The sequence below is a fragment of the Sander vitreus genome, chromosome 13 (assembly GCF_031162955.1).
Source record: "Sander vitreus isolate 19-12246 chromosome 13, sanVit1, whole genome shotgun sequence".
Classification (NCBI taxonomy): Eukaryota; Metazoa; Chordata; class Actinopteri; order Perciformes; family Percidae; genus Sander; species Sander vitreus.
The window spans coordinates 20,543,035-20,557,343 of record NC_135867.1 but is presented as its reverse complement, the minus strand read 5'-3'; the positions used below and the strand labels follow the sequence as shown (position 1 = coordinate 20,557,343).

General features: G+C 39.2%; 1 protein-coding gene across 1 annotated transcript in view; it reads right to left on the bottom strand.

Annotated features, from left to right (window-relative positions):
- Positions 1 to 14,309, bottom strand: part of LOC144528005 (roundabout homolog 1-like) — an 84,923-nt gene that overhangs the window by 17,545 nt on the left and 53,069 nt on the right. Inside the window, exons 4-6 of the mRNA XM_078266398.1 lie at positions 4,431 to 4,588; positions 1,105 to 1,225; positions 7 to 145 (exon numbers count right to left, since the gene is read on the bottom strand). Coding sequence (XP_078122524.1) covers positions 7 to 145; positions 1,105 to 1,225; positions 4,431 to 4,588 — 418 coding nt within the window. The remainder of the gene's footprint in view (positions 1 to 6; positions 146 to 1,104; positions 1,226 to 4,430; positions 4,589 to 14,309) is intronic.

Sequence of the window (14,309 nt, the reverse complement as noted above, 5' to 3'; positions counted from 1 at the left end):
CATTACCGGCCCTTAGGCAGGTCAGAATCATCTTTCCTCCAGCGGACAGTGGGAACAGGGTCTCCTTGAACCACACAGTGGAACTCCACGCTCTCCTCAGCCAACACCACCACACTGCTGGGCCGCTTCACAAAGGTTGGCCGCTCTGCAGGGCAGCAAAACAGCAACAAGCACAAATGTCAATGTGATCAGCAAGGGTGCCATCTACAGTATATCCTAACACTTCTTGTATGTTATCCTTGTATAGCTTACATAATTTACTTGTCTATTCTTAAGAATAAATGTAACTAGTGCAATTTTCTCAACCTCTTTCAAGCTGTGTAGTTACTGAAGCTTATCTAAACTTTATTTTACCAAGTGTAATAATGGATCGTATACTCTCTTTTGATTTCAGGGTAGCTCTTACTAGCAATACTGTCGGCTCCCATGACTTTAACCAATTGCTTAAAGAATTCTTCCTACAAAAAGGGAGAAAAAAAAGAAGTAATAAATACAGAATATTCATCAAAATATGCAAGGTAATTTACATATTGCAATTATCATAGAGTTTGAAAACATTTAATATTCTAGAGATAATCATCCGTTAGTCTCCAAAGTAATTTATTATGCACAACCTGTGGAACAACCTATTTGGACCTATTTCTGCATTCAACAGGGTTATTCTCACAGCCTTGAAATGCTCTATGAGGCACTATAGTGTATACTCCCAACCTCAACCAAGGTCATCTAACCATGTGATATGGATAAGAGCTCTATTCTGATGGGAAATGCTAATAAATGGAGAGGGGTGGAGAATAGAGGTGTTTGGGATAGGGGGTGTTGGAGGTAGCATGGGGAGCTCTTGTACTGAAAGGTTTGAGAGGTTTCAGCGTTGGATGAAGCAGAGGTAGATGTTTAGCATGTGTTTGGTTGGACACCTCTCCAAAGCTGGCAGACTGGATTGTAGTGCTGCATAATCAATGTAATTAATGTGTTATTATACTCCGTTGACAAAGACCTGGCATTGCAGACTGGCAAACTAAACCACTGTGAACTGAGAGGGTACTTAGACTAAGTGAAGCACTGCAACACTGGGAAATGCAATTACAAAGCCGCAAACGTTACCAAGCACAGTGAGTTCGGCGATCTCGCTCTCTCTCTCTCCCACCATGTTAGTCCCAACGCAGATGTATTTCCCTGCATCACTCTTCCTGGTGTTGGTGATCATCAGCTTGCCGCTGCGAATCTAAAAGAAAGCACAACAAATATGTTAACAGCTGTCATACGAGATCTTACCACCCTTATGTGCACTGTGTTTGTGAGGTACAAAGTGGGCAACTTGGCACTTTCATAATGCACATAATATTATGGCCACAATTTGTACATTTTGTGATGAAATTAATAAAGTGTTCTCTTAGATGCGCTAACTTCAATGCATGTTTCCACCCACATACAACACTTTTTAACACATTTTAAAATACACTGTTTTTATGCACTTGATGGCATAACAAAAAGTTGTGCTCATGTGCATCTGTATGCATCTCTTTATCTAAGGAATAGCATTTGCACTGCCTTTCAAGCTGCACAGAAGGTCACCCATTATGAATTACATAATTCATATCTAGTGCCACATTAGCACAGAACCCTGGGAACAAAGACACTTTGTACAGACCTTCCTCAGATGTTCAGTCAGCCTTCTTTGCCTTTCCCAAACTTTTTACCTCCTCTATACTGATATATGCACACACGCATGCACACACACACGCACACACACACACACACACACACACACACACACACACACACACACACACACACACACACACACACACGCTCTCCATACTGTTTTCATTCTTTTCATATCCTAGATGTCCAGTAGTGAGCAGGCATGATACTATCGCCAAGGCCATTCCCTGCACCCAGACATCAGAAACCTTCACCCAGCCATTCATTTAAACTTTCAGCCTACTCACACTAAACAATGGACTGGATCTATTCATATATGCCTGCTAGAGACACACAGCCTGTGATGGCACGGCTCTGTTATTTCTTAACAGAGGTCAGAGGTTAAGGCTGCCCACAGTGCTGCATCTACGAAGCGGGCAGGGGATTCAGCGGCATGCCAGACAGCACCTGGCTTGGTGAGCACTCTCCATAGAACACATCATTAAATTGCTGCTGCAGGGATGACACCAACAGCCTTTCATTTATGAGCCAGCCTCTTCCAGGCTAACCTTCCACCACAAACAGCTCATACTCTACATCAAATAAATCACAACTAAGAGTGGCCTAACTATGGCTGACATTCTAAATGTGTTGCAAATAATATGGTTTGAAGAGGAAGATTCAACAGACGGTTGTATGCCTTGTGGTTCTATTCCACATTATTCCACTATTCTACTTTTCATACACAATGTCAACCACTAGTAATCACAAGGAGCAAGTGGGGGAATTTAGGAACTGGTATTGCAGATTCAGCCATTCCTGTCAGTGTCCAATAGATTGGTTTGGATACTTGGACTCAAATTAGAGTAAATGCAAAATTGTCTATAGTATATTTGAAAAAAACAAACAATTGCACCATTGCATTCACTGTTTATACTGCCATTAATGACAAATTATATAATTGTTGGAATCCTAGAAAGTAAGACAGGCTGCATGTATTGGCAGACAGTAACAGTATTTTACAGTATGTTATTGGACCAACACTAAATATATGAATTTAGCCCTTTATTTATTTCGTAATATCATTTTTGTGTGCCTTATTTGCACATGATAGATAATTGCATGAATTCATAACAGTGAATTTACATTAATCATGGCTGTATGGTACAGCGGGCAAATATAAAATAGGGGAACCTATGACATGTAGACAATTAATAAAGGATTACTTGAATGTCAGTGGATAAATGTATTGGCTCATAATCTTTCCCATACTGCAGTGTTCCATTTCATTAAGTAAGCACAATTTTTTTTTTAATTAAATGCATAACCATATTACAATCAGGTGACTAAGGTTACCCAGTTGAACCCTGGATAAAGTGTCTTAGATTCATCAGACATCTGTGGGCACATGGACTGCTGAGTCAGTGTAATAACTGTCTCCTGATGAACCAACTTCAAATTTTGTGGCAACGTTATGATGCCAGTAAAGTATTCCTAAAGGACTGCAAAGATGATCTAGCTCAAACCAATGCCATTGACTAATGTTATAGTTGTGTAGTGCAACTGTTTGCTCTAAATACTGCTGCACTAGTAACTTTAGCAGCTGATTAAAGAGCAGACCAAGAGCTTTTTTATTTCCTGGACTGACCGCTCCTCGTTTTTAGCAGCAATTCCATTGCTAAGAAATCCAAATGTGGTTTGTCGCTCCTCCATCTCGGACACTGAAACCTCAGCTTTCATTTCTGCTCTGTTTCAATGTGTTCTCTTTCTTCTTCACATAGCCTTACATGCCCTGAAGGCACACACATTCTGAAGCTGCTTATAGTGTGATTTACATTTTTTTTTTTCTGTATAAAGGCGCTCTGCTTTTTTAAAATTAAAATCAATTTATCAACCTTTTCCCTGTGTGAGTCTTTCTAAAAATTGTTATCAAAAATTAACTCACAACTTTATCTACATATCAGTATTAATAAATGATGGTCCAGGCTACAAGGTGAAGACTCAAAAGGATGGAAAGTAGCCATGACTTGTGTTGGACTCCTTTGGTCTCTGTACAGTAAGTGATGTCTTTGAGTGAACTCTCACTGCAAAGACATATTTCCATATAGAGAAGATGATTAGGGGGGACAAAGACAGGCACGCAGAAAGTACAAAGCAAAAAGCAGCCTTTGTATTTCCCTCAGAGGAGCCTCCCCTTGGCTCTGATCCATGCCTCTCCCTAAATCAGAGATAGCTGCTCTGTCCATCACAGTCCCCCAGAGAGACTCTACCTGTCACTCCACACTAACATGAGCTTTGAATTCGCTCTTGTGTGTCCCCAGGAGCATGCAAAGACATTCAAATAAACAAATCAACACACACATACACACAGCTGCTGAAACCTGGTTCTATTCTTGAGTTAAAGGAAGGGGAAGCCTGTTCTTGCTGGCCTGACCAATCACACGCTTCTGGGTCTGAAATCAGCTCAGTGGATACACGAAACATGAAGAGAACATCACTGCTGTGTACTGTACACCACATGACAACTTAATATAGAAGATTAATGACAGCTGTAGCTCATATAATGACACTTACTAGTGCCCCTTTTTGCAGCATAATCCAAGTGTTGTGATTATGATTAATAGTATCTCACAGTAATGTTTTGTATCATATAGATGTATCAATTGGTTATCAACTGACTGACTCTAACATGAGGGTAAGTAATGACAACATTTACATTTTGTGTGAACTACTCCTTAAAGGTCAGAATGATGTGTAATGGTTAAGGTTAAAGTGGTATCTCTTACTGTGATGCGTTCATCTCTGTCATCTAAGTTGGTACCATCTCTCCTCCAGGAGATGGTGGGTTCAGGGTGCCCACGAGGTGGTTGGCACTCCAGCACAGCCGGCTCCCCCACTGCGACCATAACATCCACTGGGTTCTGTCTGAAGTCATCGCGTAAAACTGGAAAACACACAGAAAAGCCCAACAGTCAATATGGGCTTGTACTTATTGTGTCAATGAGTAGAGTTTATTTAATACTAATAACTGACTGATTATTATCTGAATGAGTTCAGAAGTTGTGACATACTCTATTGTATGCTGATGTTTTTTTAAAATGTCAGAGCCCAGGGAAATTGCTTTTCATTTATAACTTTTTTCAGTTGTCTACCCTTTTCTTGTTCCTAGCATGAAATGCACAAAACACAAAATTATCCCCACTTTTATAAGAAGAACAAGGCCATATTTTCAGTCACTTATCAACGTTCTTAAGACTTCTTGAACCATGTCAAAAATATGACCTTTCAAGTTCCATTTGAAGGAAGCATAATAAAAGGTTGTTTGCTATATATGTGTCAATCACACATTTTAAGAGCAGCACACCAACTCTTGCCCAAAATACTTTCATTGTGATGAGTTGTTATTATATCTATATGAGTTATACGATCCATGTAAATCACCACTATATATATATATATATATATATATATATATATATATATATATATATATATATAGTGGTGATTTACATGGATCGATATATATATATATATATAATATAATATAATATATAATATATAACAGACACAATCTGAAAGGATTCCTCATGGGATTACTCCCTTACTCAAACTGGGGATAAGGTCTATTGAGACAAGCTGCTGAGAAAGCTGCAAAGCAAACTCGCATCCACTGCAAGAAGCCTAACAGTAGAGTGTGATTTCTGTCAGCCACAGGCCGCTCATTCCTGTCCACCATAGACTGTATAGAAATGTCTCCACTGTAAAGCCCCAAGCTCTGTGAGCAGCAAGCAGTGGTGGAAGAATTATTCAGATCCTTTATTTAAGTAAAAGTACAAATACCAAAGTCTTAAAAAACCTTTACAAGTAAAAATCCTGCATTCAAAATGTTACTTTAGTAAAAGTATTATCAGCTAAATGTACTTGAACTATCAAAAAGAAAAGTAGCCATTATGCAGAATGGTGTCTTTATTATGGAATATTCTATTATACATAATGTATCACTAATGAATACTTATTATTATTATTATTATTATTATTATTATTATTATTATTAAAATAATAACAATTTTACATACTTTGTATACTACTGGGTGGATTAGTAGTGTAGCACTGCATCATATATTTGTACATCATGTTTTTATATGTAAAAAGTAACTATATGTGTCACATGAACGTAATGCAGCACAAAGTATATATTGATCTGAGATGTAGTGGAGTAGAAGTATAAATTTGCAGAAAATTGAATACTCAAGTAAAGTACAAGTACATCAAAATTGTACTTAAGTACAGTGCTTGAGTAAATGTACTTAGTTACATTCCACCACTGGTGGCAAGGGATTCTAAAAAACTTAAATGTGTTGAAACAAAATCAACCAGAATAATGTCAGAGCTTTAACTGTAGTATGGGACTATCATTTGCAAGATTACAGCTAAAAAAAAAAGTGGAATTGGGGTGTGTAAAAGAGAAAGGGGTTCATCATAAATGAAAACAACCCTTTGTTCTACACAACTGAGAAAAGTTCTGCTCCTGATGAGGTGAACAACATGTGCTAATGTAGACGCCTGTGCATGAGTGACTGCTGTTAAGCATTCCCAGTCTTAAATTACAGAGGGGGGCTTAGAACCTGAACAAGCCAAGGAAGCTGAGCCAACACGGAGAGAGCAGAACTCAGTCGAGCTGGGTTGGGGTGAAAAGACAGGAAACAATGAGGAAAAGGCATAATGACTCCCAGATGGCGGCAACTCGTTCACCTCTGGCTATGGATTTGTACATAACACTGGACAAGCAGGCTAGAGACGCCTGATGGGTACCGTGGATATGGGAGAACAAATTGGGATGACCTTCTAATTGGAGGCATTTTTGGCCCCCGCACTTCTCTGAGCTCCACTCTGCTCCTTCTGCCCCTCTGAGCAGGGTTGCAACTGGATGACTGCAGTTGACTGAGTGCTGATGGGAAACAGCTGTCTGACGACCCCTCCCCACCACCACCACCAACACCAGCCTGTCACATGATAAAAGGCATTCCTCGTGGGACACAAAAACACGGTTGAGGTTACGACAGACAGGAAGAAAGTGAGACCATCACAATTGTGTGTACAGTGTGTGTGTGTGTGTGTGTGTGTGTGTGTGTGTATGTTTGTGTACAGTGTGTGTGTTTGTGTGTGTGCATGTTGATTAATTGACTGATACTATCTATAAGTCCTATAGCAATCCGGTTACACATCTGTTTTTACTATCGTGTGAGGTCCAAATGTCTCTGTAGGATCTGTAAGCCTGGACTATTTCCTCAAACCCCTTTGTTAAAGATTTATTTTTGATGATAACGCCAGAGTTAGTGTAAGACATAAGGTGAGGAGCGATAAGGGTTAAAAGCAGAGGAAGCTTATGAAGGTTAGTGAAGAATTTTCTCATAAGTGTGCATGTTTTTGTGTGTACAGTTTGTGGGCAAGGAAAAATTGGCCCGTTTGTGCACGTTATACTATTGTGCTGGGTAAGCACACAAATAATCTGCAACATGTGCTTGTACAACTGACTGTTTATATTCTCAGGTGGGAAAATGTATCTGCTTATTAAGATATAATAAGAAATGATGCATGCCCAAGTAAAAACCATGCAAGCATACACAAATTTAAGCCCTCTGATTCTCAAAACCTAAGACTGTTGTCTTAGCTACAGTTTCTTGACATTCTGGAATTCCCTGTCTTGTCATCTATTAGTTCCAAATAAGTTCTTCTTATCAGTAAACATATCATGACATGGCTAATCTCTAGGAGTGATGTTACTGCGCTTGAGTAAGTGGCCTTTGCAAAACCAGGCTCCGTTGACGGTGAGAACGAGGAAAAACATGTGCTGGATGGGTATGTTAAATGTTGCAGGCTGATTAAGAAAATGTGTACATCTTGCAATGACTGCTCTGATTTTAGGGAGGTTGAAGAATTATGCAGAGGACAATCACCACAAATTAAACCCCTCTTTCTTACCTCTGCGATAAAAAACACAGACATAATTTTCTTCTCAGCATACTTTGATTGCCAAATGATTAATATTTCTCCTGTATCTCCCTGTCTGCTTCAAAAAGTCTGTATTTTAAGGCTTTGTATGCTATCATGTCTGTTGTTATTCTCAAATCATGCTGTTTTTTTACTTCACAAGTTGCACCACATGAATTTCACAGGTTTTTGAAGCCGTTCATAGCATGTCTGGCTTCGAACAGTGAAACCCACCTCTGAAGCCTACCCAGCTTGCCTGTTTAGCTGGAGCTTTGCACCTCTCACTGTCTTCTTTTCACCCTTCATCTGATCCCTCCTGATGAGAATCTCATAGCCCACTTCAAAGCATCTGCCCTTGGCCTCACTACCCTGGATCTGACAGTGTCTGACTTGTTGTTAGTCCTCTGGAGCCTGAGCCATAGCTTGAAAGGCCTACTGCAGCCAAGCTCCAATAATCCTCTTTGCAGAGTCCAACTGAACCAAAGAGGAACCCAATCTAACCCCACAGACGGGGTGGCATGGGGCACACACAGTAACCATATCACACTGCATCACTGCATGAGACAGCCAGAGCCACCTTTTGTTACCACAGTCAGAACTAAACCTCCTTTGTTACTTAATTTTGTATTCAACATGCTTTTATATACTGCACATCCAGCTGTACAACTATTTTGGTACAGCACTCATTTGCATGTCCCAAAGTCAACATCAACATTACTGCAAGGCACAGACTGTTTTATATCAGTTATAGCTTTGCCAAAAGCAGGACAGCAGCTGTGCATGCTTCTGCTTCCAACTCGTATTATAGTGCAGGAATACAATTAGCAATCAGCTTTATACAAATTACTTTTGAGAGACTACTGCCAGATTTGAGGTTTTTATGAAGAAGAAAGTACAACACTTTGGCAATTCCACATCATTAGTTTGATGTGTTTTTTTATGTTCTATAATTTTTCAGAATCTTCATATAACAAAAAACGGACGCAGAACACAAATGAAAGAAAGGAAACATGCCATTGCATGTAAGTCACTGCTGACTCCAGGAATTTAGAATTTAGGAATTTAGTAAAAAGAGTTTTTACAATCAGCAGGGTCTGAGCTTGATAAGCAGAATTAGCTGCCAACTGTATAATAAATAGTTTTCTTTGTGAGAGAATTAAATGGATGGAACCTTTCAATATTATTTAAACAGAAATAAAATTCCAGTAAAATGGAATAAAATGTCAAAAGTACTGTGATGACTACCACATGTTACCGGAGGCTTACATTTTTTTAGTTAAATAAAAAACAAACCCCAAATTTGAAAAGCTAAGTATCTGACTGTTTTAACTTAATACAAGACATAAACAGTAAAAAGGGAATGTCACTGATTGAATGTCATTTAACGGACACTCTATTTCACTTTTAAATTCATCTAACCCCATGAATTATTAATCAGTGACTTAGTACACACTGGCCTCCTCTAAATGGTTCAATGGTGAGGGGAGAAAAATGAAGGTTTAATAAATTGCTACCTAGAACATATATTCATGTATTATAAATATATGGGACTGCCCATATATACTCGTTATTCCTTACATATTGTAGGCACAGTGTGACTATTTTTCTTAGACGTCATCAGACCATGTCAGTGATATGTAAATACTAAAATGGAAAAAGGCAGAGGCAGAGGCTGGAATTATGGTTCCTTCTCTGTTCCATGGCACTCTGGACTGAGACCGCACTAAAAAACATTATTCCAAGAGTAAGTAATAATGAGTAAAAATAAGTACTGGCATCTATTACACTGTCCTGAAGTCTTAATGTGTCCCAGTGCTTAAAAACATTCATTTCAACCTAAATACAAACCAGCCTTCTTTGACTAAAATACCCCAGAGCAGTGACTTGAAAATATATAAATATAATAAATACCCAAAGCTAGCCTTAAAAATACAGCTATCGTCCAACCCCAGCAGATATGAAATCCTTGACTTTTCTACCTAAAGCTAGCCTTAAAAATACAACTATCATCCAAACCCAGCAGATATAAAATCCTTGACTTTTCTCACAAGCTATCTCATGACCTCTCCCTACCCCCTACCTCTCTAATTCTATCTATCTCCCCCCTTCTCCTCCTCCACCACCTCCTACTCTTCTTCTCCTCCTTGCTCTTACAGAGATGTAGTCTGGAGAGACAGAAAGCTGCAGGAGAAACAGCTGCTCCACAGAAAAAAAACAATATGTGCGGCTCATGAACTGTAGCTGGTCAGATAGATCGAAAAAAGAGAGAGATAGACACACATACACTCACACAGGAGGCCCAGTGGGCCCTGTATCCTTTTGCAAGCACATACCAAAGCCAGTATCATAATATGAACTGCAACCAAGCAAATCCAATAAAAAAAGACAGTGCTGCACATACAAATTAGAATACATGCATTAGCTCAGTCTCATACCTACGCCACACGAGATTTGTGGAATACACTTGCATCCAGAAGACACCGCACACTGCTTATGAAGCAAACTAAAAACCCTTGTCTGTCCTCCCCAAGCTCCCCTATTTGAATTTCATTTTCTGCACAGAAATCATTACACACAAAAGTCCCAGGGCAAACATGTCTTTTTTTGCATGCAAGGCCATAAATCTATCTTATGTTTGGCAAACCAATTAACTCAACATAGGGGCTCACTTACCGAGATAAAGCTCCTGGTAATATTTGTTGGGCCAAATATTACACTTTTACTCTTTTCTCTTGCTCACTTTCTCTCTTAGACTCAAATAGACTAGCCCCGTGTATAGCTCTGTAAAGGCCATGGCATTAGCGTCATACCCATCTTCCTGTCAGACATGTTAGGTTAATGCTGACCCAAAGTTGATTTGTAACAGAACTTTATTTACTTTTATTTTGCACATATCATCATATTTATCTCACGACATTTTGTCACTACCCATTTCTCCTCCTCTTATAACCCTTATACCCATTAGTATATAGAGACATATATATATATATATATATATATATATATATATATATACATATATATATATTATATACATATATACATATATATTGTTAAAGTTTTAATTCCAACCCACAGTCATGTTTCTGTTTTTCTTTACTAAGTCTGTTACGTTCTGCTGTTTTGCACTATGAAAAAACACAATGACAAAAGATAAAGGCAGAGGAAAGTGGGAAGAAATTGATGGTACATGTGCAATGGGCATACACACAACCTACTAATAGGCACTGCATTCTGATAGGGGGTTTATGGGTACAATGATGCCGTGTGAGTGTGTGTGTAAGGATGGATGCACCGGTTCATCAGTTCTCTCGGATGTTCTGACACTCTAATCCTGTTGATGTACGTGCAGAACATATCACTCGTGAGGGGCACACATTAAAACCAGCTAAAAGGATTGTGTAACCTCCATATTAATCTCCTCCACTCATCCTATGCCTCTGTAAGAAGGGAGACAGGAGAAAAAGAAAGAGGAAAAAGCGGTGCTGAGAATGAAGGAGAGGGCAGATACAGAGAGACAGACGGACATGAAGCAGCTTACGATAATTAGTGGCAGAAGAGCTGGGTGAAACAGCTCTAATGAGGTTAGGTAAATTGTCAATCAAAGAAAAGTAGAAAAGGTTGACTCACAGTTCCTGTTGTTGCCTAAAACATCTTGATTTCTCTCACTTGCCTTATGGCAAAAACAAAACAAAACAATACATACGTTCCCAGGGTGATGATCAAATTTCTATTATGACTACATTTAACACAGGTGCTGGTACAGCATTAAAACAAAACCAATATCAAATACTGAATCCTTTGAGAATCAAATGAGAAAGATAAATACAGGGGTACAGACAATTCCATTGTTTGGTTTTAAGATGAAATAGAAATGTGCTGTAGACGTCTTTAAGAGCTGTGGAAAATGGTATCAACGTCAGGCTTTGGTTGAAAGAGAATTAAGGGCTAATGAAATACAGGGCGACAAGTTGTTACATATGCTCAGCGAAACAAACACACATACACGCTTGCGCCTTTGTTTATGGGATACATAGTGTTTTTATTGAAAACATTCCCACACATAACTTACTCCACTACTATGGAGCAGACAACTTAAAGCAAGTCCGCTCTGCCTGTGAAGCTCTGACATTCAGACCAAATAGTACATTACACTGGACAAACCTGCTATACAGTAAACTGTCATTTTTTAAAGGTGCCCTGCCACACGTTATTTCATTACTTTGTGGTAATGTCTGAAGTTCTACCATGAACTCTGTAACATTGTGGAAAAAATGCCTTGGTTACCTTGTTTCAAGCCATTCTAGCGTGGTATAGAAAGCCTGCAGGAAGACTCAGCTCGATTTGTACCAGTTCTCATTAATATTCAACGAGCTAAGCTGCTTGACTCTGATTGGCTAACAGCTAGCCAATGAGAGCCTGGCTATCAGCATCCTTTACCCAGCGCAACTGGGCGAGCTCATGAATAGTAATGAGCTCAGGCAACACCACGTCAGACTGACCAGCTTTTGTAATTGGCCTGATTTCTCCGCTTATTTCTTTTCAGTGGCTGGAGCTGACAGAGGAGGTAGCAGTTCAATTTTCACATTTACGACATAACACAAACACATATGGACCTAACATATTTCAAAATTATTTTTGTGTGGCAGAGCACCTTTAAAGTTAGAAAATAGCAAAGACCACACTGATCCCAAAGTGTAATGTTATTTAATTGCTATGATTCAACATTGTTGTTGCCTTCTGTACAAAGCCCAGTGTCATGCCACTGTGGATAATGATAAGTCTGACTATGACTACAAATCCATTAAAAAACTGTCTGGATATCAGAAATAATCATTTATTATCATAATATTTTTTTTATAAATAACAATTAACCAATTGATCACGTCAGGATTACCAATCGGCTCTGATTAACTGAATGAAAGTTAACCTTATCATTATGCAACTTACAACATTAAAATATAATTTTAATACAAGCTATCCTGACATCATACCTATGTGTTTTTTGCCACTGGGCTGCAGGCGCAACCTCACTGGTTTGTAAAAGCCCACTATACCTGTGGGGGTTTATACAAGTGGACTACTAGTTGTTCCTACACTAATTTGCTTACAATGTAATGAATTGGGTTATTGTATCTCAACTATCGATTACTTCACATTTCTGCAACAATGACAATGTCTCGCTTTGCCAGACCCTCCTCCAAAGCGCGCTGGAGGAGAGTCTGGCTACTCCACATAGCATTCGAGGATGGAAGGAAAACGTGCTCTGGTTTATTGGCATTTCTTTAAACCAATCACAATCGTCTTGGGCGGTGCTAAGCACTGGATAAAAGCAGCAGTGCCGCTGCAAAATAGGCTCGGAAGGAACTTGTTTTGGTGGAACGTGTACGTTTAAAAGTTGTTTTAGTCGTGCAACCGAAAACTCAGATTGCACAGATAGTCTAGCTAGCTGTCTGGATTTACCCTGCAGAGATCTGAGAAAAGGTAAATCATAGTCCTCATAAATTGACCGGACTTTAAATGCCAACACAAAGAAAGCCAAGGCAACGGATATCCGACCTAAATGACTGAAATCCGGCAGATTTTCTGGCGGCAACGGAGCAATCCCAGAAGTGGAAAATCAAGGATATAGACTATGTTTTAACTGACCTGTATGTCACTGGAGTGTGGGAGTAAACCCACAGGGCACTTGCTAAATTGGCCTCTCCTTAAATGTGATTACTTTACAATAAAAGGAAAAATAAATTAAAAATAGTTGCTCTAAATAGTATTTGTCTTAGATTATTTCCTCTAGCATCAACTAAGTATACACAATCATTAAAATCCTCCAACATGCTAATCACTTTTCAGTAAATTTGGCTAAGGCTTTATTATTTCATTAAACAAAAGCTTCAATTAAGCAAAATAAATGAACAGAAAGTATATCAGACTCAGCCTGGTCCGTTCAATCAGTGCAAATGCCTTCGGGCAAGCGTCTCCTTCCTCAGGGCACGCAATGCATGTGGAAGAACACGGTTCTCTAAAACGCGAAGATATCCAGTTGCCAACCTTTGAATCTTTCTGAAGTCTAAATCAAATGTGTATATGTGTGTGTGGAGTCTACTCCTACCACATTATTATTGTAACTAGACACTTTGTAAACCATGAACCAATGGCCATACATTCATATGACCACCTATTGTTCCAAACCAAACAGGAATTCCGTCTGGTGTAATAATGGGAGGCGAAAGAGCAAACAACCGAGAATGCTAGGTGGATGGCCCTAATGAGCGGCAGGCAAGGAGACATGGAGAGGTGTGTGACAGGGTGTTGACAGTAGCCAGCTGAAATGACAATAGAGCAGAAGCAAAACCTGGGGATTGTTGAACTCAAAGCACAATGACCTACATACTGAGATCTGTACTAACAATACCTCCCCATAGGGACCTGACCTCCTGCAAGGAGATGGCTTACCGTCTGGTCCTGTGACTCACACGCCTTGCTTTATTACATTTAAGGCCTGTTCCAGGTGTGAGGCAATTCACTAACTGGTTTGTGATTCAAATCAAATAAAACCTCACAAAAAAACAAAACAGTGACAACTATAAACGACACCTGAATCCTTTAGAAGGCAGGAAGTGTAATGAAAATGGGAAATGGTACAAAACCAAATCAAGTCCTCTTCTTCTGAATAA